This window comes from Alternaria alternata (genome assembly GCF_001642055.1).
Source record: "Alternaria alternata strain SRC1lrK2f unplaced genomic scaffold CC77scaffold_11, whole genome shotgun sequence".
NCBI classification, from domain to species: Eukaryota; Fungi; Ascomycota; class Dothideomycetes; order Pleosporales; family Pleosporaceae; genus Alternaria; species Alternaria alternata.
This window is the reverse complement of record NW_017306200.1, coordinates 610,918-638,671: the sequence shown is the minus strand read 5'-3', so window position 1 is coordinate 638,671 and position 27,754 is coordinate 610,918. Positions and strand designations below refer to the sequence as shown.

Below are 27,754 nucleotides of genomic sequence, written 5' to 3'. Positions count from 1 at the left end.
CGCAGCTGGTGCTGTTTCCAAGCTATAGCGCCTGTCAAGATTCCTGGCGGCGCGCAAGGATTTTACCGTGTCTACGATGATGTTGAGCTACTAGCTACGGTGGGCTTACCGGTAGGTGTGGCGATCCTTCCGCGTACTGTGATTTGCCTACAGATGTCGACTACGGATGGCTGCAAAGTAAAGTTGCACTGGACCGCGTCGCATGAATACTATGACCAGGAAACGTACTACTCAGCTCTTCTGCAACCAGACGTCGCAGCCGGCGCACCTTCTGCTTCAACACATGATGCGACTGAGACTTTGGATTCTGACTTCCTTCACAGTTGTGGGGCTCCGTTGCATCATTGAAGCTACAACTGTCATGATCAATGCGGCTCCCGGGGGCCCGGAATTCCTCGTCTTGTCTCCTCAATTTCCATGTTTTCGGTCCAACCCCCGGCGATTTTCTGTTAGCGTCGGTGCGGCCGTACCGTTTGGCGTGGTATGGCGTACCGTATACCACGTGCCTCGTGCCTTCCAAGGCGCTTTTGCGCGAATGATTTCCAGTCCGTTCAACCTCGAGGCGGCGTCAGCTTGCAAAGGTCCGGGCACCTCCTAACAGGGTACACTGGTTCTGGATGAACGTCGGAGTTTTAGCAAGCTCCGATCGCAGGGAACAGGGCTACGAATGAAACGCGCACTGAGTGGCCTAGACAAGATTACCAAGATCGGACCTTTGTTTCCGAGCGAAAACTCAGAATCCCTCATCACAGTGCAACAAGATCTGTGGAGTGGATATGATGTCCCTAATAAGACCGCAGTAGAATCGCGGAAGGCCTTGTCGCTGATCGCCTGGAGAAGTCGGGAAGATTTACGACATGCGTTAGGCGGGTCCAGGCGATCATCGACATCTGGGCAACCCGGCGTTTCGAGTCGAATGGTCCTGGCCGATTTGCACTTGCTGCCTTGGGTTCCAGGTATACAGAACCAAGAACTTAGGTATCGATACTGTGATGGCATACAGCTTCGCGAGATCGACTAAGATCTTCATCATGAGCGTGGCTAGATCAGCTAACGATTCAGGGTCGCCGATAAACGTCCCAGGCCAAACGGAGCGCGCCCCGCAAACTTCGCCGGCAATGGACGCCTCCGGTGCGATCTCAATAACCGAGAACACGAGGTTCCTCGTCAGCAATACACATGCTCTCAATCCAGAGTAAGTATCGTTCGCAGCCACCAAAACCCAGTTCGACCTCTCGTCGCCCAACTTGGGAAGTCCTTGTACATGCCGGGTACGCGGCTACCTGTAGTACGCCATCTCAAATACCTGGCTCCCGCCGGATCATCGACGTCACCAGGCGCACTACGTTCTACATCGTTGATACGCATCAAGCTTGTGGCAGCGCCTCTGCCCATCACTCGGAGTATGCTGGTAGTGTAGGGCTGTAGCGCCGCAGTCAGCCACCAAACCGATGTCGCACGTGACCAAACTTTGTAAAATGTAGAATGAAAGACTCCCGGTCTCTTTTCGATCGACGACCTCGTATACGCAGTACACCCTCTCAGATACTTTCACTCAATTCATGCTATATCGCAAAAGGGAGGGAATGCTGTAGTGTCCACCGTCGTCCGCCATCATGGTGTGCGCTGTCCGCTCTTACCTCAGATCTTCCGCCCCAATTCCATGTTCCGCTCTCGGTCTATCCTCTTCCTGTCACTCGCTCATTATCTTTGCATACGCCAGGAGCTTGGTATGCTTGTCTTCACTGCGATGGTGTGAGTGTGAGTGTAGCACTTTTGAAGGTAAGTAGAGGCAGAAATGGAACAAGATAGGTCGCGCGGCATAGAAGAGAAGAAGGTAAAGCGATTGGAATCATGGTATTTATCTTCACAAACGCATGCCTTCTGGCTGTGATAAGCTTTGCATTCGCATGGAGATCTGGAGCATAGAGGGACCCGGTGGTGAACCAAGCACGAGAACGATATTTGTCCCAATGAATCGACATAATAAGGAGGTGTGGAATCTAGTCAAACTTGTGAAGGCCACGCGGCTGTTTATTCAGACATATGCAACGGGGGATTGTAAGACAAGGTCATGGATTGAAATGTTTTATTACATTCGAGTTTTCTATTTCTACAACATCATCACATCATGGTATCATCATCATCCAACTCCTCAATAGATCATATAATAACACAATGTCTAGATAGTATGCTTTCCAGCACCGCAAGTCTGGCCGTGGTGCGCATGGCCACCATCATCAAACCTCGACATGAGCCTGCTCCTTTCGGCGCCACGCTTGCGAAGCGTCATGTTAGCCCTTGGAATATCCTCGAAGCTGAGCGCGTACTTGGCAACCGAGTTCGCGATACTCTGAGTGTTGAGCAAGAAAGCATCCTCAGCAAGGTTGTCAATAGTGTCGCAAGCTTGGTGGTAGCATGCGTCGAGTGGTTGGCCAGCTTCACCACCGAAGAGCTGTGCCTCCTCCTCTGTCTTCAACACTTCGGCACCTGTGAACAGACCTCCGGAAGGAATACCGTTCTCGAGGAAAGCAGCGTAGTCGGAGCGAAGAGAGAAGAGAGCGGGGACGTGGGGAAGACCGCGCTCCTCGTAGAACTCCTCGAAGTCCTTCTCGATCTTGTCGGATCCAGGGGCACCGGAGAAGTTGAACGCGCTACCATCGCCATCGTAGATACCGAGAACGTAGTTGGGCGAAGCAATCATGTCGAAGTTGAGGTAGGCACGAAGCTTGTTGACCTCAGTTGCGTTACCGCCGAAAGTACCGTTGATTGTCTTCATGTAGTAGAAGGAACCAAGCTTTCCAAACTCCTCTGCGCCCCAAAAGCCGAGACGAACAGCGTTCTTGATCTTGAATTTGGTCAGAGCAAGACCAGTCATGAGGGTACCGATGGTACCAGATCCATCGTCATTGATACCAGGACCGGCAAAGACAGAGTCGGTGTGGCCACCAAGCATGAGTACGTTGTCGTGGTCGCCCTGCTTCGTCTCGGCAATGACGTTGTAGTTGGTGCGGTTCTCGCGGATGGCATCGATGAAAAGAGTAGCTTCAACTGTGCCATTGCCGAGCTTGGCTAGAAGGCTGTCGCCGGCTTCCTTGGTCATACCGACGACGGGGGCGTAGTCGCCTTCGCCACCGAGAGTACCAGACAGAGGTGTGTTGGGTTCGTTGTTGTAGATCGCTGCACCGACTGCACCGGCGGTCAAGGCGTTAGCAGCCTTATCAGCGAAAGGACAAGTGCCTCGCGAGATGAGTGCGATCTGGCCAGAAACTTCCGCAGGGAAGTCATCAACAGCGCATCCGAGGTTGTTAACCTTGACAAGGTTTGCGGTGACATCACCAGAGGGACCGAAAGTCATGTAAGACACGGGGATCTCTTCGCCAGCAACCGTGAACTTGGTCGTAGCGGCAGTGAAGAGCTCGACGAAAGGCTGCTTGTACACATCGTAGTACCCGGTAGCCTTGAGCGTTTGGTAGAGCCACTCGGTCGTAGCGTTATGTCCAGTGCTACCAAAGGCACGGTTGCCACCAGCCTCATCGGCAAAAGTTTGTAGTTGCTGAGAACCCTCAAGTAAGTCCTCGAGCTTGATCTCCTTGATCAGCTCTTTGGGGGAGACGAGCTTCCTAGGAGGACCAGATGGATGCGGCTTTCCGGGCTTTGCGGTAGGCTTTGGCTTCGCATCGTACTGTGCGAGGACAGGCGCAGCAAGCGCAACGAAGGGGACGAACCTCATCTTGAGAAAGGATAATGACAGATGAGCCAGGAGAAGAGGAAGCTGCCTTGGGACCTGTCACAGGTATAGACTGGCTCTATATACTATACCTCGTATCCATATACCTGGTCCAGGAAGCGGACTTGAGCCATTGTGTGCTTGCAGAACTAACCAATACAGGCAGCTGCTGTATCAATCGCCGCTCCATTGTCATTCAGGCACCGCAATTTGATAAGTCAGGACGTGCAGTGGGCCCATGAAAACGGGTAGCCGGGCGAGGAGCTGGGGCGAAGGCGACACGATTGATGAAGGTCTGCTTGGCTGCGCAATGCTGTGTTGCATGAGGAAGGAGAATAGCCGCTTCTCTCGGCGGAGACATCTAGCTCACGGCCGGGCGCAACTTGATTGGGAAGGAAGGACCTCTAGACATGGAGCCAAGCCCAAATCCCCGCAGCTTCTTCTTGGCGCGCCTACGCCACAATCATAACGAAGGAAACAGCAAGAGGCGATAGTGTTGCTCCGCCACTAGATCCTGCGCGGAGGGATGCAAGCTTGGCGGCTAGACGCGTTTTCGTGGCAAGCGGACATAGACAAAAAGAAAACACGATGAACAACGGTGACACCGACGCCGCTAGATGCTAAGGCTAGACCATGGCAGGACTTTGATTGCTTGAATTCCGACTTTGATGGCTCCAATCTACAAGTTCCAAACATGCGCAATATTGCGCCGAAGATTCATCATGGACCAATCGTCTGGTAGAAAGCCGCACTGATACCGACGGAATACAGCCGGGATCGACGTTGATAATAAACCCTAAACTTGATTTTGCCACGAGTAATTCCAAAATGAATATGCTCTATCCGTCTATTTGTCGAATCCCTCCTGCATCTTGACGATGAAGACACCACGTTCCATAGTGTTGATCAAGATGTGGCCACTCTTGAACAGCGCATAGCTCGACCACGTGCCGACGAAGTCGACAGTACCACCTCCAGGCATGTTATCATCCTCAGGGTATACGTCTAGGTAGATGTAAGTAAAGGTACACTAAGACTTCGACGTTCGTTTTTACATACCGAAAAAGCCAACTTCCTTCACACTAGCACCCGTTGGGTCATCAGGAATGCTGCGGACATCAAGAACACGGAATCCGGTGCCGTAGTTTGATTGATATGCGAAACCGTTCGCGACATACTGATTGTGGTCGATGCCCTTTGCTCCGCTCTTGTACAGTCCAGTCTGTTTGGGTGCGCGGAGAGATGAGATGTCCCAAATGTACGTGATGGGATGACCAGGGATAGCAGGGCCGACCTTGTCGTATTCATCGTACTCATCGTCGAGCAGGAGGAACTGTTGGTTCATGGGGTCTAGAACGTTGCCCTGGTGGGTGTATGCCGCACCCTCGTAGGAAGAATTGGACAGAATGACTGGGGCTTTCTTGTCGGTCACGTCGTATATCGTGAGAGAATCTTCATTGTAGCCATAGCAAATCTCATGGCCCTCAAACTCGGAATCTGGTCCGCGGTAGATAAGACATTGAGCATCGTGTACATATCCGTCTTCCGATGCACTATCCTTGGTCAGCGGTGATCTCATCTCCAACATAAAGTCGCACTTACCAGCCTGGGCTTGTTGGCTTTGAAGGATCGGTTATGTCGATGAATATGATTCCAGATTTGCACTTGTCCGTCCTTGGCTGCGCACCAACGGCATAGATGAAGTTGGTCTCAGGGTTTGTCACGACGTTGTGAGTTCTGCCGTTAGGGAGGCCCTTGAAGTGACCAGTCAAATCGCCGTTGTTGCTGAAAGTCACGGGGGACGCAGGGTCAATGTCGATTAGCTTCTTCATGTCGAAGATCTGAATTCCATGGCCGACTGCCTCGCTGCCGATGATCATGAGGTTGTTCTGGCCACGGATCTCGCGCCATGTACTAGGCGTAGAGTAGGCTGGCAGACGGCCCAGATATGAGAGCTTGCCTTCAGCAGTGATTTCGGCGAATGCGGCACCGTCCTGTTGTCCGATAGCAACGAACTCGCGACCGTCCTCGGATGTCCAGCCCCATGACGAAGATCCGACACCACGAGTGCTACCCAGCTCAGCATGGGACAAGAAATGGAGCAAGTCAATCTGGTTGAATGTGTTAATGGTTGAGAGTCTCGATACATGGTGGGCGAACTGACATTCTTGCATTGGAAAACGTCATTTCCAGTAACCGCAGTACCGTTCAGACACTCTACTTTGTCTTTGATCTCAGCATACTGAGCAGAGTTGTACATGCCTGCAGCTTCCTGACGTGCCCATGACTCCTGTTAAGGCTTAGTGTAAATTCGCAGGAAAGGAATGTGTTTGTGACCTTCTTGAGGGCAACGTTGTTTTCGTGCCTGATGCCAGAGTCATAAAGCTGTGCGGCTCTCAACTCGTCCTTTGGCATTTCCTTTGCTGCCGCAAGGGCGGACAAAGATAGAAGGGCTGTGCGTAGATACATGTTGATTGTGATTTGAACGATGCGACAGGTGCCGATGGATTATCACAGCAGGCTTCTCACGAACTCTTAAATGCGTGCTCTCCGACACAGAGGTACTCCAAATGCCAGTATCCATTCTGCACTGCCTATGGCTAACCCGGCAGGTAGCCACGATACCTGCCCCTTTCGATGCTACTATACATGTAGTGACCCATCACACGAGGTGGTGTAGATCCACGATTGGCAGTCGGCAAAGATCATAAGCAACGTGTATATGAAGTCCAATGCCGTACAGGGTATGACATTGGTGGTGTTAGATGAAGCAAAAGCTTCGAGCAAGGAGCTGTCGACAGGATAGGAAGGAGGCTTTATCAAGCATGTCTTGGTCATGTCTTGGCCGCCAGAATGCCAAGGTGCAGATCTGTTGAGCGAAGATAACGACAGGATGAGGTGCTGTCGTTAAACTCTGTGCTAGGATTTGCGCATGTCATATCCAGCTGTTCAGTGGCTAGTGTTGATTCTGCGTTGTGGAGATACCCGGCGGACAAGGGGTTGTTGGGTCTTGCGCAAAGAGTGTGGTAGAGCACGACTTTGCGTGATATTGAGGCCCTGTTCTTACCGAGGCACATTCGCTTGGCACGGTAGTGATCAGCTGATTTCTCTGTAATCACGTGAGCGTTGATTTGGCAAAGCAGAGGTCCCTTCACTAGCCGAAGCTATAGGCTCTTCAGCCCGAGAATCAGGAGCCAGCTAGCGCTGAGGTCGGAGTGAGGATCAACACATTAATGGATCGGACCGTCGACATGGGCACGGCGGCTCAGACTGCTCATTGCAGGACGCGTGAGCAGCAGAAATTAACGCGACGAAAAGCTGGCACTAGGGATCTGGGATGGCAAAGGCAAAAGTTCGATGTTCGGGATGTTTCGCGTTGAAGTTTGCAGGTACCAAGTGGGGAGCGGGGCAGCGTTGGGCCGTCACCCGAGCCTGGAACGCTGTGCCTGCCCACGAACGGCGCGGGTCCCACCATTGCGTCACCAAACAAAATAGTAAACACGGTAGAACAAAGGAACAGTAAAGATGGTTGTCGTGGATATGAATGTGAATGTAAATGTGAATGGGACCATGTCCGCTAAATTGTTCATTACTGAATCTATTTAATCATTGATGTCGTGAATGTAATCGTAAGCTCCCCCGCAATGGCGGGTCGAGTTCATCAAATGTTCATCTTCCTCAGCGCCTACACAAGTGTCGAAGTAAGGACTTACAACTTGGCCTCGACCTTCTTCAAGCACTCTGGGAAGTCCTTCCAATCGTACATGATGGCAGCGCACTTGGTTTCCTCGGTGAGAAGCTTAGCCATCTGGTCCATCTTGTCCTTGCCCTCCTCAATGCCGTAGATGCCAACGTAGCCGATGCAGGGGATACCGGCGCGCATGGCAGCAGTGGCACCGCTCTTGCTGTCCTCAACGGTGATGGCCTCGGAAGGCTTGACGCCTAGTTGCTCGGCAGCGTATAGGTAGATCTTGGGGTCGGGCTTGGAAGAGGGAGGGTTGAGTGAGGTGGCAGCAGAGTAGACGTGCTCAGGAGGGAAGAAGTGGGCGATGCCGGCCTTCTCGATGGAAGCGACGACGCGGCTCTTGGCGGAAGTAGAGACAACAGACATAGGGTAGCCCTCCTCCTTGAGCTTGGTGAGCTGCTCAGTCACGCCAGGGCACTCGACAGCCTTCTGGCTGAGCTTGAGAGTGACGGCGCCGAGTTCTTGTGCGACAAAGTCCTCCATCTCGTCGTCGGGCATCTTGAACTTGTGCTTCTCCTGCAGGCCCTTGAGCATGCCGCGGAAGTTGTGGCCGACGAAGTCCTCGAGCAATGACTCGGCTGTGTAGCGGGCATCGATGTTGTGCCTCTCCATGACCTGGTTGGTGAGGTCGGCGCAGGCCTCGAACGCAAAACGCTCAGACTGGACGAGCGTGTTGTCGCAGTCGAGCATGATGTACTTCGCCTATGCACGTGTTAGCGGGGTACCAGCGGGGTACATGTGAGCACGCCGATGCTTACCTTGCCCATGGTTGCGGTTGTGTAGTGTGTCTGGGTTAGGTGGGCGGTAGGAGTAGTGTCGATCGACGTGTAAAGGAAGAGTTTGGTAGAGACAAGTGGGGAATTGGAGTGAGAAGATGTAGAGGGCTGGGAATTTGTTGAGGGACAAGTAAATAGAGTAGCAGCGCTTGCCAGGTGTCAGAGAAGGGCGGCGCAGCCGGGGGGAGGGGAGGCGCATTTACGTCATTGGCTGCCTCAGTGGAGCGTGTCCGGTCCATTGGGCGCACGAACGCCGCCATCGCCTTCTCTCACCACTTTCTTTCACCACAGACCCACTCACCTCCTTAGCCGATCGCGGGGTTACTTTGGCGGCAACTCCTGTGTGCAGCCTATAAGACGTACATGTACATATTACACCGACAGTTCACCCCGCATAGAGGATTCCAGAAGACGTCAACACGGTGTGCGGTGTGCACAGTGAGCAGTTCCTGCATGCAGGCAGTCATGGACATGCATCCCCCGCACAATACCTTGATGCAATCATCTCTAGCCGACTGTGCGACGAACCAATGTGGGACATCACAGAGAGGCTAGAGAAGGCGACAGCAGATAGTAGTCAGATTGAAGTTGCTTTCAAGATTGTTTACAGATGCTAAGATAATTTCGCTGGACATGGTCAACGCCGATGATGCATATAATCGTACAAGTAAAGTAGTCGTTACACTCCTCATCATGCTAGGACAACATTTCTGTCGTGTCCTATTTCTTAGAGTCCTCCTTTGCCTTGTCGGCCAACTTGGATGCCTCTTCACCCTTCTTCTGGAGGAGGCTGGAGATCTCCGAGATGGTGTCCTTGAAAAGCTTCTGTGCTTCGTCGCCGTGCTTCTGGGCAACGTCCTGAAGCTGGCTTAGCTTGGGCATGATCTGGTCGCCGCCAGGGATCTGCTTGAAGTACTGCTCGATATCACCGAAACCAGACTCCTTGGCCTTGTTGGCGGCGCTCTTGACGTATGACTCAAGGTCGCCAGTATCACCCTTCTCGACGGCAGACTTGACGCGCTCGTACAGCTCTTGGACGTTTCCGCCCTTGAGTGCATCCGCGTTCTCTTCGACAATCTTCTTGACCTGAGGGTTCTTGTCAAGGTAGGGCTTTGCCTGCTCCATACCCTTGTCCCAAGCCTCATCGCCCATCTTCTTGAGTTTCTCCACCTTTTCTTGCACGATGCTCCTGATTTTCTCAATGTTCGACGCACTTACGCCAGTCTTGACGACGTCACTGATCTGCTTCCATGTCCTGTCGACCTCCTTCTTGGCCTCGGGACCATACTTGTCGCCGTACTCCTTGAGTTTATCAATGTTACCGCCAACCTTCTCCTTGAGCTGAGGGTGGTTGTCCATGATCTGTTGTGATGCGTCGCCAGCAAGATCTGCGATGCGGCTCATGTGCTTGGTAATAACGTCCCAAGTCTTGTGTGCGGTGACGAGGCTCATATCACCGTTGCCGAGAACCTGGCGCATCTCGTCGTATGCCTCGGTGACGATCTGGTCAACCTCCTTGCCGTGCTTTGCACGGATAGCATCGAGGTCATCGAAGGCGGAGTCAACGTAGCCTTTGGCACCGGGGATGAAAGTAGCGTAGCTCTGCGCAGCATTTCGCAGCCATTGCAGCGCCTCGTTGGGCTCTGGTGTTTGCTCCTTGATCTTCTGTGTAGCTGAGTTGACGTAGCCCTTTGCAGTCTTGGAAGCTATTACAACATCACGAGCACCCGATTGTCTGTAGAAGATGTAGCCGACTGTGATGGCTGCAAGGGCACCAGATGCGGCACCGATTGCGGCATGTGAGCCGGCACCCGCGTTGCCGGATGTTGCTGACTCGGTAGACTGGAAGCGGGGTTGTTGGGCGCGGAACTGGGGGTTGGCTACCCGCGAAGCTGGACGACGGGCACAACGGGCTGCAAACCGCGCATTCTGGGTTGCTTGTCTCGAGAACATGGTGGCGTTGGTATGTGTGTTCTTCTCGGTGAATTGATTGGAGGAAGAGATTGGTGAAAAGTTGAGAAAGATTTGGGTATCTTGAAAAAAGGCAGTGTGTGATGAATAGAAGTTCGACCAGGGACCCAGACCTTTAAGCAGCTGCGAGCAAACCGTGAGCTCACAAGAAATGACGTCGCCATGATGATGGGCATCACTAAGCCTTATACAGCACACTAACTCTGCCAGGGCCAATGATTCCCACCCAGCGTCATTGGTCTGTCATTGCACTAAAGATTTAAGCTTAACCTCCCCGCAGTTTCCCATGTGAAAGCACGCTAGCGAACAGGTTTCTGGCCATCCCAGCACTGCGACCAAAAGACAGATCATATGTGGTCCACAAGACAGAGGATGTTGGTATTCATGCCTTCGGTTGTCATGGTTGCATAGATGAGAGACGATGAATTTACCTATAGTCCTAGGACCAAAGCTGCATACGGATACACACCGCTTGCGCAAGACCTTCTTTACACCTTCAAGGAGTTTATCCATGGTCTTCCAACGTCTAATGTCGCGTCTCTACTTATGGTTTCTTCTTTTCTGTATCGTTCTTCCTCATTGGGAAAATTCGTCGGGTAGGAAGCCTTGGGAACGCCTCAATTCTAGATTACAGTCACTCCCTGATTTAAGCCCGACTAGCCTGTCACTGGGCGACATGTATCTCATTGGACATTAAGGGTCCATCCCAACAATCGATTTGTTGTAATCTGGTCTCTCCAGGTTCTGAGGCAACATAGTGCTAATCTTCTACCGTATGTGTTCCAATAGATGCATGTGCGTCTTGGCGACAGCGGATACTTGGCCATAGGGTTCCAAGCTCTATGTGGTTGGCAGAGAAAGATGTCAAGTCAAGGTCTGCAGGATGACGTCGTACTGAACGAAAAATGAATCTGCAAGTAGTTCAGCTCAGCGGGCCCTCTAAAATATATGGGTGTACGTCTGCAAGGGTATTAGTGAATGAAGTTTCATATTCTGATGTCGCGGCATGTGGTGGGTAATCGGGATGACGTAACTCGGGCTCATCCTGACGCGATAGCATCGCGCGACACACGCCAATCCAGCCTTCCTGTCCTCTCCTACCACCATATTGAGGATTGGTTCCTTTAACTTAGCAGTATCAAAAGATACATGCTTGCGACATCTCTGAAGCTCAGAGAAGACACGTAGCTCTCTAAGTTACACCGCGTTGACGACGATTACCTTATCAAGCCTCTGTACACTTCAAGAACACGACAAATGGCATCCTCAGAGACAGCACCTCTACTGCGCCAGGAATCGACAACGTCATACGCTCCAGATGAGGAATACGATGAAACTACCGCCGCGAGAAGTACTTTTGCCCGCAACCTGGGTGCGCTTGATGGCTTCGCGCTCCTGATAAGCATCGTCATCGGATCCGGAGTATTTTCATCGCCAGGACCCATCGATGCGAATGTTCCATCACCTGGCGCTGGGCTACTTGTATGGCTAGTTGGCGGTATTCTAGCATGGAGTGGCGCTCTGACCATGGCTGAGCTCGGTACGGCGTTTCCTGGCGAAGGCGGCATCCAACCATATCTCACTTACATTTATGGAGATGTCTTTGGATACATGGCGGCTTGGTCTTGGGTCGTTGCGACCATGCCAGCTACACTTGCGATTCTCAGCATCGTATTTGTGGAGTCCATCTACTCCAGCTTGGGTGTGAATGAACCAGATCCGCCTATCACGCATAAATTGCTGTCTCTGCTTGTCCTAGTGTGTGTCACGACTCTAAACTCCATCAGCACCAAGACGAGCACTCGGTTATCTAGCTTCTTCGTTGCCATAAAACTGCTTACCATTTCCTTGCTTATCATATCTGGGTTAGTCGTGGTCTTTGTCTTTGTCGGAAAGAGCAAGGACCTCGGAGGTCATGATTGGCATCAAAACAATTGGTTCTCGCCAAGAGACACGGCATTACCCGACGGATCAAGGTTCGACTGGACAAAGGTGACTACATGGGAGTCACTTGGGTTCTATTCAACTGCTCTTTATGGAGCTCTATGGGCATACTCTGGTTGGGACAAAGCCAACTATGTTGCAGCTGAGTTGCGGAATCCCAGCCGTCAGCTTCCACTGTCAATCAACACCGCTATACCTATAATCATACTCTGTTATGTCGCAGCTAACGCGGTCTACTATATTTTACTTCCCTGGGGGGTTGTATCAACAACGGATGCTGCTGCTGTAGTAAGTTTTGCAAACTTAAGTGCCACGATCTTGCGTACTGACATACACCAGACGGCTGTTACCCATTTCCTTGGCAAGGGTGTAGCTTACTTTGCTACAGCGCTCATCTGTCTTGTAATTGCGGGCTCCGCCCTTGGTAACTCTTTCGTCGCTGGAAGGATGACTGTGGCAGCGGCGAACAACAATTGGTTCCCGCGTGTTTTTGGCACAGTCGGATATGTTGGTACCCTTAGAGTAAGCAAAATTGCCGATTCGGATGAGCCAGCGGATATGGCCATGGACAATGGAGAGTCTCCGATGTACGTATATACCCGAGCATTCTTTGACAATCACTCTCTGACGACTGCTAGCAATGCTTTGATTCTCAACACTATCCTTTCTGGCATATATATTCTGCTCGGAAACATGCGCATCCTGTTAACTCTCAACGGGCTGGCTGAATATGCTTTCTTCTTTCTCACCGTGCTTGGAGCCATCATCTTACGCTTCCGAGAGCCCGATCTACCCCGACCCGTGAAGCCTCTCATTCTTATCCCTATACTTTTTGCCCTGATCAGCGGCTTTGTCGTTGTTAGAGGCGCTGTATTCGCGCCCATACAGGCAGCGATTCTCGTAGGGATCTGGCTTTGTGGTCTTGTGTTTTACTTTGTTAGGCTATGGTTCCTGAAGAAGAGGTCTGGAAGATCGGACTGAAGTAAACATTGAGCATGTAGAGAATTGCAACTCCTTCGGTCTCAGAGGCATCGCACAGCCTGGGTCATCATATCGTGCCATGACTATCTATACGGCTTGAGTGACACTAGTGGGGGGTTGTCTTGTCCCGTCATCCAACCGAACCCCGCGTGTTCCGAGGTAACTTTTTAGCGTCGCGTCTGCACCAGCTGTAAATACCAATATCGACTCAGCTCAAGCAAATCCCTCGAGAAGACGGACTAATCAATCTGTACCATCTGGGAAGCTTCCATTGTTGTCATGGTTGTTCGTCCATATTTCACCGACGATAAACGCGTACTTCCTTTCGAAAAAGTAATCGAACTTGAACGTATCGATGATAGGACATTCCGCTCGATCGTAAAAGCGTACTCACCAACTGGCGGCGAGAATGGAACATACGGCGGGCACGTGTTTGCCCAAGCTGCATGGGCTGCAGCGCAAACTGTCGCAGAAGGGTTCTTAATACATGTAAGCTACCAGTGTCGTACTATTACGGTAGCTACCTAATATGATAGAACATCACCGGATGGTTCATCTTAGGCGGCAAGCCAAATGAACACTACACGTACCGCGTTCGAAAAATCCGAGATGGCTACAACTATTGCATCCGAGACGTGACCGTGAGCCAGGTTGCCGCTCATGGGTATATGTTTGTATGCACCTGCTCTTTCAAAAGGGAAGAGACCTCACCCTTCGATGTCCAAGAGGACGTGAATTTGAGGGACCTATACAAGGATACACTGGAAGATAAAGCCGATGAGCCGATGGAGCATTCAGCGGCTCCAAGCAATGATTCTGAATATTTCCGGGAAACATGTAAGTGACCCCATACGAACTATATGTGAGACATATATTGACTGCGCGAATCCACGCTTAGACCTTCCAGCGCATCCAGAACACTTCAACCCCGTAGCTGGATTGCACATACGTAAGGCTGATATGACGGATTACAACCGTAGCCGCCATCCGCTCGATCGAAAGCAACTGACCTTTTACACCCTCCGTGGTTCACTGCCATTACCTACCGCACCATATCCGCCTCCCTCAGACTCAGATCAAAAGTTTGCCTTGACACGAGAGGCCAACATGCATGCCTGCGCACATTTGTATGCATCGGATCGCAACTCTCTCTTCATCGTCCCAAACCATCTCGGTCGGCCGCGAGACTACACCCGCATGGCATCCCTATCTCACAGTGTCGTCTTTCATGTCGGTATCAAAGATCTCCTCATGACCTCTGAGCCACGGATTGACCACCCAAACGCCGATCCGACCTTGTGGGAAGACGGCTCGCTACCACTCTGCAACCTAGAAGAGCACAAGGATGGTGACAAAGACGGGCGAAAATGGTTTGTGCAAGAGGCCTGGCTCACTAGAGCTACAGGTGGGAGAGCACTTCATACCAGTCGTATGTGGGACTATAAACGTGGAGTGCATATTGCGACAACCTTCCAAGATGGGTTGATCAGGTTCAAGAAGGATGCGAAGCTCTAAATAAAAAGGCCTTGGTGCGTCTTCTGGAATCCCATTGACTACTAAGGCGTGCACGCAGGCGAACCATTTCTTCCCTAAAGTTAGATCAAACTAGCTTCGAAGAGGTGTGCGTTGCTTTAAACGGCAAGATAGGGATGTAAATGCTAGAGAGTTCCGCTACCAAATGCATGAAGTACCGCTTAGGTAACTTGAGAATTGCATAGAGGAGGATACACCAGTTCACTTTTAATAGAATTTTTGAAAGTACGTACGATTGACTCTCGATTGTTATGAAGAATACACAATCGATTTCTAAGCTCGGGTACTTTAGAGGGCGAAAGTATCCGAACTCTCGGCTAGGAAGAAATCCGGAGACTTACCAATCCACTTTGATCGTACAAACAAGGAAGAAATTCTTCCGATGAATTATGAGTTTTGTTGATGCCTCCTGCGTATCACACGCGTTGGTTTGCTTCACGTCAGCCACCACGCATGTCAGCTGTGTTGGTCTCTCGTAAGCCTCAGGCCGCCTATAAGTACCTCACTAACCTCGCCTTGTTTTCTCTCTGCATATACATTGTACCGCTCGAAACAAAACAGCAAACAGCCGGCCATCATGAGTAAACCCAGCGTAACCGCCAGCGAAATGTTCGACACGCTCGCATCAAGCTATGAGGCCTCTACTGGTGGCTGCACTCGCGAAACTGCCGTGCATCTGGTCGACATACTGCCCCCAATCGACTCCTACTCCGTCGTTCTAGACAACGCATGCGGGAATGGTATTGTCGCGCAAGAAATTCTTTTCAAATACCCAGATACTCCGATCAAGATCACCTGTGTCGACAATGCGAAATCGATGGTTGATCTAGCGCGGCACACCCTTCCAGCTACAAAGTCTTCGGCGACTTTGTCTTTTGATGTCATGGACGGTGTCGACCTGACATACCCCGATGAGACGTTTACGCACTCCATAACCAACATGGGCATCTTTTTCTTCCCCGACGCGGCAAAGGGTGCAGCGCAAATCCATCGTACGCTCAAGCCAGGAGGAACAGCGATTGTTACTAGTTGGAAGTCTGTAGGCCACATGGCTGTTGTACACGAAGCACAGAAAGCGGTCAAGCCAGAAGAGCCCTTGTTTCGCTGGCCTGTTTCGGACGATTGGTTCGAAGCTTCGCATCTCAAGAAGACGCTGGAAGGTGCAGGATTCAAAGATGTTGAGTTGCACGAGAAGACAGTTTACTATGCTTCAAGGAGTTTAGAAGAGACTTGCGGCTATTTGTTCGGCATGTGGAAGCATATGGGTCCAAAGTGGACGGACGAAGAGAACGAAGAATTCAGAAAGCAATTGAACATTGCCGGGAAAAAAGCTGCCGTGGAAATTCAGAGGCCTTTGAATGGAAAAAATGACGCGGATGTAATCGAAGTAGAGGGGTTCAAATGTGTAGCGCATGTTGCTGTCGCTAGGAAGTAACTAAGAGAATGCACAAACCATAACTAAGCAGTACACTCCAGGTTCTTTAACAACGCTACATTATCGGGACACGCTTTCTTTAAACATGTCTTCGTTGCCCAACTTGCTCTCTTATTGAAGAGGATGTGTAATAACACGACGATCTCTGAAACAGCCCAACACGGAACTTCTCCAGATTAAGATGTAAGCAGGCTAGAGGTAGGATGCTGAATGGTATTCCAGTAACAAAATGAAAAACTAGGTGCAGACATGGCAAAAGCGCGAAGGCACAGTCATCCAGGCATGATCGGGGCGCAAAAAAATGTCCTGGGGTATCTGCTGAAGCAGACGAATGCTGATGAGAGTGGGACTCGAACCCACGCCACTTTCGTGACCAGGAATATGTGTTAAGATAACCTTAACCTGGCGCCATAACCAACTCGGCCATCTCACCTAAGGAAGATTTGATGAAAGAAGACTTGATTGCGACGATTATATTCCCGTCAAGATTCTGCGGGTAAAAGCATGGTGGGGTGAGGAGGGGTTGAGGGGCAGAAGAATTTTGAGCCCGTTGCTTTCGGCGGGATCGGCGACAGCGGCAGCATCAGTCTAGTGCGGGCTGAGCCTTTACCTATTGGTTCTGGAAGTGCAAATCTCCGGGGTAAGTGGAGGGGTACCGCAAAGTGTGCCTGTAGCAGACTTCCATCACATTGACATGTAATACTTGGACTTTCTCGGGCATATATCCGCGAATGACTGGTAGTCGTATTGTTACAGCTTACTCTTCAAGCTCAACTGGTCCGGTCGCCACATCTCATTCAGCAGTCTCGTTGCATTAACCATCTCAGGTCTGCACTGGTCCAGCGATGTGATGCCTAACAAGCGCATGCCCGTCTGCAGCTCATCCGCAAGAACTGTCACATGTTAGCATATTTGTTTGACTCTCAAACCGCGATGATCCTTACTGTCAACACATATCTCAACACCCTTCGACCCATAAGCTCCAAGCGCATATAGGAAGGGTCTTCCTACGCCCACAGCTGTCGCACCCAGGCACAGCGCCTTCAGCACGTCGTTCCCATCTCTCAGACCACCATCGAGGAAGACTTCCAGCTTCTCCAGGACTTCTGGACAATACGTTCGAATCTCCAACAACGTCATGAGCGCACTCGGTGCGGTGTGCAACTGCCTGCCCCCATGGTTACTGAGCAAGATTCCATCACAACCATGCTCCATTGCTAGCTTCGCATCATCCGCGCACTGCACTCCCTTCAGCACAATCGGTCCATCCCATTCCTTGCGGATCCACTCTAGATCTTCCCATGTGGTATGCGGACTCAATTGGCCTTGTACCGGCCGTCCACCCATGGCAGGTGCGAAAGCGTTATCGCCGCCTGTCTCCCACTCTGCAGTACTCTCTTCTGCAAGACCAACTGCTAGTGCCTCTTCGGCCTGAAGATATCGATCCGCCGTTCGCTTACCAAGAACAGGCGTATCGACTGTGATCCACAGGCCCCTGTACCCGCAGCGTTTGACGATGCGCATGAGCTCGATAGCCTTGTTGCGGTCAACGGGCATGTAGTATTGGTAGAATAGTTGCGTCGGACTGCCATTACCAAGTCGTTTTCGCTCATCTTGATAGCTCTGCATGATCTGCTCGCTACTCTTGGAGCTCGCAGTACTGACGACTTTGTGGATCCCCTTCCGTACTGCTCCTCGGATCATTTCTGGCTCAGCAGCTTCGTGGATGGCGCCCATCGTTCCCATGGGGCAAATGTAGAATGGGTACGGTGAGCTATGCCCGAAGATCTTGCGATGCGTGTCTACATCGCCTACGTTTCGCATTACACGCGGCCGGAAATTGATACGACCCCAGTCATCGAGGTTGCCTTTGAGCGATGCACCTGTGTTGGCGGATCCAGAAGCGTAAACGTACGACTTATGAGGTAAGACTGCTTTGGCCGCTGCTTCAAAGTCGGTGGTCGAGACACAGAGGCTTACGTGTGGAATTTCGTTGGAATTCGGATCGGTTTCGGAGGGCTTTGTTGATTCTTCGCTCTTGATCTGGCGTAGCTGGCCGAATGTGTTGGGGTCGACAGGTCCGAGGAACGCATCTTTGGGCAGATAATCGTCCAGATAGCTCAACGGGTGATATTTCTTGAACTCTTCCGTCGCATCCTAATCAACGTCAGTGTTGAGTTGCGCCAATACTGCAATACTACTCACCGAGCCGGCATTCTTGAGAATAATCGGTGCGCCACCTGGGTGCTCGGACAGGAAGTTTGTCACATTGTATGCCTTGGAATCTAGCACTATCCAGCAGTCCTTCTTGCTGTGGTGCTTCGCTACTTCAGCTCCGTCAATCTGCGACATCATTCAAGCTCTCTGCGGCACCTTGTGTCAGTGGAGGTCTCGTCTTATGGCTCTGCGAACCACCGGTAAGGTATTTGAGGGGGAATCGCCAAATCGGGTATACCGCGCCCCATGTTTCGGAATTAAAGCCGGCATTGCCAGCGGGTAAGCTGCGACCGAATGCTGTCACGGAGGCAAAGCAGTACCTCGCCAGTGTTGCCTCTTCTTTCTTCTCCAGTCACATAGAAGCACCTGAGCCATGTAAGACTACTAGATGTGGAACTTCGCATCTGGTGCGATTGCCCCAAGTCCCGAAATTTCGCACTGCATTATCTTTGCGACTCATGACTGGCTTCTGATAGCTCATCAGCTCAAGGGCAGTTAGCCGCTCGTGAGACCGTATACGCGTCTGATACCTTGCATGTATACTGCAGTAGCATAGATGATATCCGTAGCATTCTCCTGTTGCGACTCGAAAGAAGAGCAAGATACGGGATTCAAGAGGACACAGGTTCTCAGCATGGATAAGATGGTATCTATTGCGTTTGCAAGAAGGCTGCCGTTCGTAAAGGTATGCTATATATGTACAAGATGACACGGGAATGATCGCGACTTTTCGGAAAGATCAAGGATAAACAGAAAGGAAAGAGAAGACATACAGTCATGAGTACGAAAAAAAAATCATCTTGGGACTCTACTGTTCACCAAGAGAAGGAGTGCTGAAGACCGCGCGGCTCTTCGCTAGCAGGTTTGCGAAGCGAGGCAAAAAGTGCCAACAGTTGAGCTGCTTCCATCCCACCTGTCTCTTGCCAGAATGTGGAAGAACAAGCTTGCTGCATGGCAAGCTCGTAGCAAGTATCAAGGAGCGCGTTTGTATTTTCTGGCGCATCCTTGATCCTCACCTTCATCGCAATGGCCATTGCTAGGAAGACATGGAAGCGTGCCATTGGCATGGAGGCAGAGATTTTGACAGCAGGTCGCTGAGAGTTGGGGTAAACAGATTCGCAGAACCGAGAGAAGAGTGAGGGGGTGATGGAGTAAGCTCTATAGTCCAGGGACTCGAGATGTTGGACGAACTCCGTTGTCAAGGTCTCTGCTTCGAAGCGACTGGGAAGTGGAGTGGTTGCCAGAGCACGACTGCGGTCGGTGAAACTTGATCGGGAAGAGCCTGGGCCAGGACTCTCCGTATGACGAGCAGCGAATATGCCTTGACGGGGTAGTCGTGGTGCTGGAGCCAGAGGGAGGATGTCATCCTCGACTTCAGGAATTGGCGACATGGCCTGCTCATTGCTAGCCTGAGACAGGGAAGAGGTTGAAGTCTTCCGAGAATGACCTCGACTGCTAGTACCTGGTTGTAACTGACTGGAGCTTGCTTGAGCCATGAACTCCCAAGATGGCGCCGTGTGCGGTTCGATCGACGATGGCATGGGTTTGCTCATGGGTGGGTATGCCGTTCCGAACTGCGGTAGTGCGGATCCAGGTGGCATCGAATCGGGTGACGAGGCACGCGTGGTACCTAACCATAATGAAGGTACTGGTGAAGACGGCGTGGAGAAGTTGGGGAAAGGCTCACATTCATCTATGGCGATGGAAGGCATGCTCCCGCTTCTGGCTGAGAAAGAACCCATATCCAAGTCATCGGCGGTGAATGTGGCGGGTATTGTGGTGTCGAGGTTGAGGTGCGAAGGCGTCGCTTGCCAGTCGAAGGATGTTGGCGTGCCGGCCATGAGGTTCTGGTCGATGGATTCCATACCATGCATGGGCGCATTAACGTGTCTGGCCAACTGTGCTTCGAGCTGGTGTATTCGTCCTTCTAATGCTTCACGATGTTCGCTTCAGATTCATTAGAACATGGGTCATGTGACTACGCGTTGACGCGTCTTGATGCTAGCACTCACGATGCCACAACTTCTTTTGGTTTCTGTGTTCTCACGCATTGTATTGCAAAACGTTTACACGTCGAGCAGGGCGTCTCGCCGTCGCATCGAATCTTCCTCCGTCGACATCGCTCACAAGCGTTCGAGACAGACTTTCGCCTGGGCTGCCAGTCCTTGACAGCGCTGGGGGAGAAGCGAGCTGGACCCTCACCAGAAGGCAACGAAGCTTTTTTTTTTAATTAGCGATATCAAAGAGCGATATAGTTGCCAAGCTTACTGAAGGGGCACATGCTGGAGACCGATGTTGAAGATTCCGCGTCGGATACTGAGTCTTCCGAAGATTTGAGTGCAGATTTGTAGAATAAGCAGCTGACGATCACAAGACGGAGGCGTGAGAAAGGAAGCCATGGCGGAGGACGAGATCTCTGTTTGTTTTACATCCCGTTGCCTGTAGTAGTGACAGACTGTTGAAGGTTGACTAATCGGGTGTACCTGCCCTGGTGCTTCGCGCTCGATACACTTTCCTGACAATCTGGCCCTCACCATGACCTGCGACGCAACAACCCGGCTCCTTGCACGTCTCGACTCCTCATAGGCGCGGACGTGCGACGAGACATGGTCATGCATGTCGCATCGACTTTCCCTCCGCTTTCAGATCTTCTAGAACAACGTCTTGCAGATGACAGGGCTAAGGGACGGGGAGGCGGCCGCACTCCGCGTCTGCAGCATAAGTGTCGCACAGCCCCCCAAAAAGCTCCCACCGGCAAATCCTTCGACGCGTAAAAGAGCGGAACCGACGGCGATTTTTCCGCTCTTCAGTCACATCGCATTGTGAAGCACCACCGGAAAATTATAGAAGAGCACGTATGGCTTCTGAGCTTGTGACAGAGAGTCGATCATGGGACAGCCCGACCTCATCAGTCCGCCCGTTTTATCGCATCGACGCCTGCCCAGGCAGATTACAACTGCCGATAACTCAAAACAACGTTTCTATATCGTCGCATCAATGTCTTGGCAGACGGGACGCCCACTACCATACGCGTCCATGAACACTGTAAGCGCCGTGCGGCCTCGGTGACGCGTGTCATTGTCCGGGAGTTCATCGAGAAAAATGCCATTGAGAATATCGCATTTGCATTGAAATATCTACACGACCGAGCGCATCGCTTTAACACGACTACACGCGACACAATGGACCGTCCGTCGACTGAACACCCGCGCCGATAATGCCGTTGTCATCAATGGCCCAGCCTTCGGTGCCAACACCATGATGCACATAGAAGAGCATACCAGGATCATACTTCTTCTTGATCTGCTGGAGCCTGGGGTAGTTGGAGCCCCAGAAAGATTGTTGCCAATCCGGCTCGGCGATGTCGGCCTCATTACCGTACGCGCCGCCAGCGGGTGATATCTCACGTAGAGGAGCCATGACCTCAGTGGTGATCTTTTCGACGGTAGCTTGCCACCCCGCAGCGGATTCTTCGGGGACATTGTTGATGACGACCATCTGGCTCTCTTCGTTGCGGAAAGCAGGGTTGACAGAATTGATACCCTTTTGTTCCGGGTCGATAGGGCGCTGGTGGTACATATTTATCATCATAGCATTTTCCACAATCTGCTGAATAGCGGCCACTGTTTGGTTGCGAATCTCAGAGTTCTCCCAGTTTTCCGATGTCAACAAACGGTTGGCCGCAATACCTGTGGCGCCACCAATGTAATAGTTGAAGGTGCCAAATGTCGCCTGGTAGGCTGGGTAGAAACTGTCGTGGTGGGTTGTATTGGGGCTGAGCTCAATACCAAGCGAGGCACACTTCTCGTAGAAAGGCTTGATAAGAGCGTCATACTCTTCGACTGTCTTGTCCGTGGCAAAGAATGGGCCCATCGACCACATGTAAGTTCCTGGTGCGAGCTTCATGAGGGAGAAATAGGAGTAGGTTTTCGCTCGGTTGTAAACGGGAATGTTGTCGAAAAAGAACTTAAATGCCTCCCAGAACTTTTCGACTGTAACAGCCTCGGACGTCATGATGGTCCAGGAAGACTGAGTGACCGGGACCTTGCGGTGGACCTTGACTACAGCAGATGTGATCACGCCGAAGGTACCGCCTCCACCGCCTAACATGGCCCAGTAAAGATCACTGTTGACCTCTGGGGTAACAGTAATGAAACGGCCACTAGCAAGGACGACTTCGAGAGCGACGATTTGATCAGACCCCACGCCGAACAACTGCATTAGAGGACTGTGCCCGCCGCCTGTAGAGTAGCCTCCAAACACACCCACGGTAGGGCAGATACCAGCGATAGCGGAGACGCCATATTTGTCGGCAGCTTGGTAGAGCTCGAAACCTTGGACGCCCGCTCCGACTTTGAAGACCGGTCCATTGTACATCGAACTCTTGTAGTTTTTGACATACTTGATCTCCTTGAGGCCATGCGTCCAGATACTCAGTGCACCTTTCCCTACCGAGCGACCGTTGTAGTCTAAATCAAAGCGTACGAAGTTAGTATATTTATTACATGCAGTTCGTATAGAGACACTTACCATGACCAGTGTTGCGAACGACTAGGCGAAGGTTGAGGTTGCGTGCGAGGTTCACTGCTAACTGAATCTGCGCAACGTTGCTGATCTTTACAGCATACTCCGAGTAGCCACCTTGGGTGCAAGTTCCGTTGGCGGAGTCGCCTGAAGTGGGAATGGGACAGGTCATTCCATACCACAGAGGGTTCATCAGTGCACCGTTATCAACATAGCTGCTGCTGTTAGTGGCTGTGTCGGTTCGCTGTCAAGTATCGCTACTAACTAAATCTCTTCTTGATCGAAGTTCTTCACCAGGTTCGCGCACTTTGCGGCATCGTCTAGATGTCGGTGTACGAAGTCAGTGTATATTTCACATGCAGTCTGTACAAGTACACTTACAGTTGTCATACTCGGATTTCTTGTAGCAGGACGAGCCTATAGGAACAATCTTCTCCAGAGCACCGCCAAGTAAGGTGTCGAAAACACTCCACGCAGCTTTGCTCGGATATAATTCATCCCCAGGCATAGTCTTGCAACGAAGAGCTCTACGAGTGCGGCGTGCCCGCACCGAAAGCGTAGAGTTCGAGCTGTCCTCGAACTCGTACAGTGACGCATACTCTGCAAGATCAGGGTTCTGTAGGAGCGTAGCTACGACATCGTCTGTCAGTTGTATGGTCTCGCCATCGAAAAGAGGAAGCTCTGCAGGCGTGATCTTGGCAGCGAGCGTCTCTGCAGCAGGTGGGACAGTAAGCGAAGCGCTCTGTGCAAACGCGAGGGCAGCACAGGCCAAAGAAACAGTGAAGGATCTGGCCAGCATTTTGGACTGATGGGGAGTCTAAAGGATAGTGAGTGACAGGACGGTCCCTGACTGCCATGCTCTTTGTGGCTCATAAGCGCATTTATACATATCCAGTTTGTATAGGATCTCAGCCCAAGCGTGCAGCATGCAGCGGGCAATGGACTCATTGAGGCGAAAAACCGTTTACCAAATCCTTGGGTACAGGACTGCTCGACATGGGTACAACGGCAAGAGGGTGAGCTGTAGCATTTTTACGCCTTGCACCAGTCGGATGAAAGAGAATAGCAGGGGAAATGTTCGTCTAGAACGCCAACGGGCGGGCGGGTAAACACGTACCGGGACTAGTATTCCGATGGACCCTCGATTCCGCATCTTGAGACACGAAGGATGTAAACGGCTCTTCGGACCTTCCTTCTTTACCACGTGTGCGGGCTACATTGTGTTCTCTTCAGCCTCGCACCATGCTTACGGGAAAAGGAAATTCTCGAGCCCGCATTCGTACAGTATGCAGGGTCCTCTCTTCACTCCGCGGATGGATATACGATCTGGCCTATGGTGTCCTCGAAGAGAATGGGGCCAGATAGTATTATCACTAGGTAGTATCTATCAGGCACCCCGCTAATTGCAGAAGGGTTTAGTGCTGAGTACAATTGACAGGCCATGAAATTGATTTCTGGGCGAAAGTCCCACGCATCTAAACACCCAAGACACCATGTGGGGCTGCGCATGCCGGCAGTAAATACCTTGTCGAGACAGAACGAACTTTATGGATTTCAACCTGCAAAACCGCGGAGACGGAGGTTATTCTACCAATTATCTTACGGGTAGGTAACCAATGTATTTTGAGATGATACATGCTGGCACCGAGCTGTTTTTGCATACATATACATCATTGTGCTCTGCAAGAACGTAAGGAACGAGACTTCTGCTTTACCAACCCAATTAAGGGGTAACATTACAGACTAAACACTTATTAACTACTACACATCATGGCGTTAAGCCAAGCGACTTTCGAGAGGGTATAGACCAAAACAAGAAAGCAAAGTATCATCAACCAGTAACCTCCACCGTGGCGCCTCTTTATCTACCCCTCCAACCCCCTTCTGTTCACCATCCAAGCTCTCCCTCCCTCAGGATACACGCATCTACCACTTCGCATCCCGATCAGCATAAGCTGAGCAATCCAGCGCCGGAATGCTAAACCCATACCCATCCGTCCTTCCCTCCCGATCTTGGTTGCTAATCTCCACCCTAAGTGTGACGTCCAACCCATACGGTCCACACAGACCGGAGGGTACGATACCGTTAGCAGCGGGATGCTGAGTACCAGCCTTCTCTTCACCAATATGGAAGCCCAGACGCATGTTGTCCTTCTTGCCGGGAGCAGCAGAGACCTTGGACGCGGCGGTGTTGTTGGTGTGGATGGAAGGGGCGGAGCCGGGCGGTACACCGAGGGTCGAGGGAGTGGGAATATTGGATTCGCAGATGATGGCGTAGTTGCGGGAGGGCATTGTGGCGTGGTTGGCGGCGGAAGTCTTGGGTTCGATCTTTCCGTCCTTGCCATCGCCATTGATCTGGGCGGTAGAAGTACCGTTTGTCGCGTTGACGCCGTCGGGCAGGGCCGGATCGCGGTCGAAGATCTCAAGGAGCGTCTCGTCAGTTTCCTTGTCAAGGTGGTGGATCTTGTTTCGGCGGGCGAGCAGGTTTGCGACGGCTTGTGGTGGAGGCTTGTTGGTAATGGCAGAGCTAATGATGTTGGGCATATAGCGGTGGTCTGCTTCGGCAGGGATCTGATGTGTCTTGGGGTTGGTGTAGAAACGCCCAATGGCTCCTAGATGTACATCTCCACCGAGAATGGTGACACGCACGGAGAACTTCTTAGAGAAGGCCTGCAGACTGTGCATGAGGTTACGACGCTCCTCCTTGTGTTGGCGCGCAGTGTAGTGATCATCCAAGTCGTCGAGCAAATCGACTTTGCCGTCGAACTGGTTGAAGAAGCCTCCAGCGAAGCCGAAGCGCTTGTTCAAGAATTTGATGGGTGCGATCAGGGGTGACTGCAAGATGTTCTCGAGCCAGATCAGACGAGGGTAAGCGATTGGGACACCAAGCAGCAAGATCATGTGCTTGAGCTCTGGGTTTGCAGTGAACTCAGCATCCAGACGATCGAAGAGCATCTTGTAAGTCTCGGGGTAGTTGACCTGATGCCTAGTACGCTCTGTTCGAGCATCAATACCAGCAAAGGCAATGCGCGCACCTAGCTGACAGAAGATACTACGGCTACGTTCCTCAACATATGGGCCAGGCTTTGAGCCTATGAGGTATGATGGGTCGCCCTCGTCGTTGGTCATGACGAAAGTGTTTTGCACTTGGGCAGGATCGGCGGGCGTTGTTCCTTCTCCCTGGCCGCTTACATCGGTCGTCTGCGGCGCATCGGTCGTGAAAGTGCTCTTTGGAGGAGCAAGATGATGCTGGAAGAGGAGGTAGTACTTGTGTGCAACACCACCAATACCGCGGAAGACGGCGCAGTTCATGAAGTGGTCAGTGTATGAGCCAAAACCATCGATGATGTCGTGGTCATCCCAGATGTTTACCTGAGGGATTTGGCTGTTGGCCGTAGAAAAGGGTGCGTGGCTGTACCATCTAACGTAGTTATTGTAATAGTATTCATCACAGTCGGCACGCATTTGCTGACCGAAGGGGAATTCTCGTCGCTTATGGGGGCTGTGGATATCGGTCCAAGGCTTGAGAGGGCCGTCTACTCGCACTCCATCGTTGTAGATCTGGTCGCCTCCTCCGATCATGACGTGGAAGGGTCGCTGGTCGTGCATGCGTAGAACGTCGTTCCACAGTACAGGTCCACACCAGACGTCCATATCAGTGCCTACACTGAAGCCATTGCAGGAGTGGAACATGATACGCATCGACTGTGTAATCGAAGGTACGACGAAGTTCTGCGGCTTCTCCTCCTTCTGGGTGTCGGTGTACTTGAGGTTCTGGATATCGTAACGCCATCTCGACTCGAATGGCTGCATGGGCGCATCGATACGGAAGCGCCAGAAGGCCCTCTTGCTGTCTTCATACAGCTTCTCGCCGTGAAAGGTGCGCGCATCTACGCTGAACCTCACGTCGCCAATGTTCCTGTCGACGGGACCAGCTGGTGAAAGCACAAGCTGGGGGTTCGGCTGTGCCTCGTTCGGGTTCTGTTGGCCAGGCGTAGTAACAATCAGGACACTGCCATGCCAGACGGGCTGCCCGGCCTGCTGGTTGCTGGTGCGTCTGTAGTTGAGGAGCGGTCCCATGATGACATCCACCACGCCCGAGGTGCTGATGACCTGAGGCCCGGCCCCAATGCCTATCACGCCACTGGGGTCCTCATGTTGTTGGTATTCGGCGGCCATGGTAGTAGCCGATCGCGAGCGATGTTGGACAGCGAGAGAAAAGCGCAGGTATATAAGCAGACGCGTCGAATATGTTTACCAGTCTACACTCCGGTCAGCCTATTGAGTCAACTAGACCACGCGGCAACCTACAATGGCGATGCGCTCAGGGTCCAAGAGTTGAGCTCAGGCGCAGATACGATGCGCGCCGCTAGTATAAGTCGCGTTCCTGTCGCAATTGAAGCAATTGCACGCCTATGGAGAGCGCGGGTAGTATGGAAACGATATCAGGCGGGGGAGAGTAAGAATTTCAGGAAAGGCTGGGGCCAAAATGAAAGCGCCTCTAGCCTCAAAGTCTTGAAAGTTGTTGTGCCTGTGATTGATGGCACAAGGGACGGCAGGGATAGTTGCCGCTAGCCGGGTGGGCCATGACATCCTCGACGCTTCCGCGCTGCAGTGCATCCCTCACACACGGGGCCTATCGCGATCTTCTGCATGGTCTGACACGCCGTCTCCAATCCTACCCACCCCATATGTCAGTTTCCTCAAGAAACCTATTTTCGGTCTCTTGCATTCATCCTCGCAAAGTCTATGAGCTCATTATCTTCCTCCCGCGCCACAAGCTACCCAACCAAGCTTTCGATGCATGCGCCAAGCACCCGCTATCCTTGCCAAGCATTGTATATGACGATGATCAATGGCTGTGGTGTGGCTGCCAGTCCACTCTAATTTCCACACGA

At 51.8% G+C, this 27,754-nt stretch overlaps 13 protein-coding genes and 1 non-coding gene across 14 annotated transcripts; 4 read left to right on the top strand and 10 right to left on the bottom strand.

Moving 5' to 3' along the window:
• Positions 1-471: 471 nt before the first annotated feature.
• CC77DRAFT_118491 (hypothetical protein) lies at positions 472-1,165 on the bottom strand. The gene has a single exon (XM_018530120.1). The coding sequence runs from the start codon at positions 997-999 to the stop codon at positions 595-597; it is 405 nt and encodes a 134-aa protein (XP_018385701.1). The 5' UTR covers positions 1,000-1,165; the 3' UTR covers positions 472-594.
• A 1,005-nt stretch (positions 1,166-2,170) lies between these two features.
• On the bottom strand, positions 2,171-4,090 carry CC77DRAFT_1020796 (leupeptin-inactivating enzyme 1 precursor). Its single transcript, XM_018525137.1, has one exon. The coding sequence runs from the start codon at positions 3,731-3,733 to the stop codon at positions 2,183-2,185; it is 1,551 nt and encodes a 516-aa protein (XP_018385700.1). The 5' UTR covers positions 3,734-4,090; the 3' UTR covers positions 2,171-2,182.
• A 487-nt stretch (positions 4,091-4,577) lies between these two features.
• CC77DRAFT_935922 (hypothetical protein) lies at positions 4,578-6,199 on the bottom strand (the record flags this gene model as incomplete). The annotated part of the gene is made up of 5 exons (XM_018534468.1): positions 4,578-4,735; positions 4,790-5,283; positions 5,333-5,841; positions 5,895-6,020; positions 6,068-6,199. 5 exons carry the CDS (start codon positions 6,197-6,199, stop codon positions 4,578-4,580), a joined length of 1,419 nt encoding a protein of 472 aa, XP_018385699.1.
• A 1,075-nt stretch (positions 6,200-7,274) lies between these two features.
• On the bottom strand, positions 7,275-8,551 carry CC77DRAFT_1020794 (HAD-like protein). The gene is made up of 2 exons (XM_018525136.1): positions 8,234-8,551; positions 7,275-8,177 (listed from the first exon to the last, which is right to left on the bottom strand). The coding sequence occupies exons 1-2, from the start codon at positions 8,240-8,242 to the stop codon at positions 7,440-7,442; spliced, it is 747 nt and encodes a 248-aa protein (XP_018385698.1). The 5' UTR covers positions 8,243-8,551; the 3' UTR covers positions 7,275-7,439.
• CC77DRAFT_1020793 (hypothetical protein) lies at positions 8,511-10,299 on the bottom strand. Its single transcript, XM_018525135.1, has one exon. It carries the CDS (start codon positions 10,202-10,204, stop codon positions 8,972-8,974), a length of 1,233 nt encoding a protein of 410 aa, XP_018385697.1. The 5' UTR covers positions 10,205-10,299; the 3' UTR covers positions 8,511-8,971.
• A 287-nt stretch (positions 10,300-10,586) lies between these two features.
• CC77DRAFT_1020791 (hypothetical protein) lies at positions 10,587-11,189 on the top strand. Its single transcript, XM_018525134.1, has one exon. It carries the CDS (start codon positions 10,644-10,646, stop codon positions 10,917-10,919), a length of 276 nt encoding a protein of 91 aa, XP_018385696.1. The 5' UTR covers positions 10,587-10,643; the 3' UTR covers positions 10,920-11,189.
• Positions 11,190-11,199: 10 nt separating this feature from the next.
• On the top strand, positions 11,200-13,260 carry CC77DRAFT_118374 (solute carrier family 7 protein). Its single transcript, XM_018530119.1, has 3 exons — positions 11,200-12,454; positions 12,506-12,753; positions 12,805-13,260. Exons 1-3 carry the CDS (start codon positions 11,480-11,482, stop codon positions 13,145-13,147), a joined length of 1,566 nt encoding a protein of 521 aa, XP_018385695.1. The 5' UTR covers positions 11,200-11,479; the 3' UTR covers positions 13,148-13,260.
• A 208-nt stretch (positions 13,261-13,468) lies between these two features.
• Positions 13,469-14,638, top strand: CC77DRAFT_901278 (Thioesterase/thiol ester dehydrase-isomerase; the record flags this gene model as incomplete). Its single annotated transcript, XM_018533583.1, has 3 exons — positions 13,469-13,636; positions 13,684-13,984; positions 14,055-14,638. Coding segments are annotated over 3 exons (1,053 nt in total), but the record flags the coding sequence as incomplete, so codon positions are not given.
• A 646-nt stretch (positions 14,639-15,284) lies between these two features.
• Positions 15,285-15,977, top strand: CC77DRAFT_902415 (S-adenosyl-L-methionine-dependent methyltransferase; the record flags this gene model as incomplete). The annotated part of the gene is made up of 1 exon (XM_018533594.1): positions 15,285-15,977. A coding segment is annotated over one exon (693 nt), but the record flags the coding sequence as incomplete, so codon positions are not given.
• A 473-nt stretch (positions 15,978-16,450) lies between these two features.
• Positions 16,451-16,548, bottom strand: CC77DRAFT_t47. Its single transcript has one exon. It is a non-coding gene; the product is annotated as a tRNA-Leu (tRNA).
• Positions 16,549-16,631: 83 nt separating this feature from the next.
• CC77DRAFT_1020789 (L-lactate dehydrogenase) lies at positions 16,632-18,474 on the bottom strand. The gene is made up of 3 exons (XM_018525133.1): positions 18,321-18,474; positions 17,060-18,272; positions 16,632-17,008 (listed from the first exon to the last, which is right to left on the bottom strand). The coding sequence occupies exons 1-3, from the start codon at positions 18,468-18,470 to the stop codon at positions 16,866-16,868; spliced, it is 1,506 nt and encodes a 501-aa protein (XP_018385692.1). The 5' UTR covers positions 18,471-18,474; the 3' UTR covers positions 16,632-16,865.
• A 504-nt stretch (positions 18,475-18,978) lies between these two features.
• CC77DRAFT_963756 (hypothetical protein) lies at positions 18,979-21,004 on the bottom strand. Its single transcript, XM_018535674.1, has 3 exons — positions 20,601-21,004; positions 20,345-20,549; positions 18,979-20,279 (listed from the first exon to the last, which is right to left on the bottom strand). Exons 1-3 carry the CDS (start codon positions 20,611-20,613, stop codon positions 19,148-19,150), a joined length of 1,350 nt encoding a protein of 449 aa, XP_018385691.1. The 5' UTR covers positions 20,614-21,004; the 3' UTR covers positions 18,979-19,147.
• Positions 21,005-21,500: 496 nt separating this feature from the next.
• Positions 21,501-23,655, bottom strand: CC77DRAFT_989893 (FAD binding domain-containing protein; the record flags this gene model as incomplete). The annotated part of the gene is made up of 4 exons (XM_018536299.1): positions 21,501-22,801; positions 22,863-23,071; positions 23,122-23,176; positions 23,238-23,655. The coding sequence occupies 4 exons, from the start codon at positions 23,653-23,655 to the stop codon at positions 21,501-21,503; spliced, it is 1,983 nt and encodes a 660-aa protein (XP_018385690.1).
• Positions 23,656-24,573: 918 nt separating this feature from the next.
• On the bottom strand, positions 24,574-27,240 carry CC77DRAFT_117894 (hypothetical protein). The gene is made up of 2 exons (XM_018530118.1): positions 27,168-27,240; positions 24,574-27,118 (listed from the first exon to the last, which is right to left on the bottom strand). The coding sequence occupies exon 2, from the start codon at positions 27,033-27,035 to the stop codon at positions 24,783-24,785; it is 2,253 nt and encodes a 750-aa protein (XP_018385689.1). The 5' UTR covers positions 27,036-27,118; positions 27,168-27,240; the 3' UTR covers positions 24,574-24,782.
• Positions 27,241-27,754: the final 514 nt, after the last annotated feature.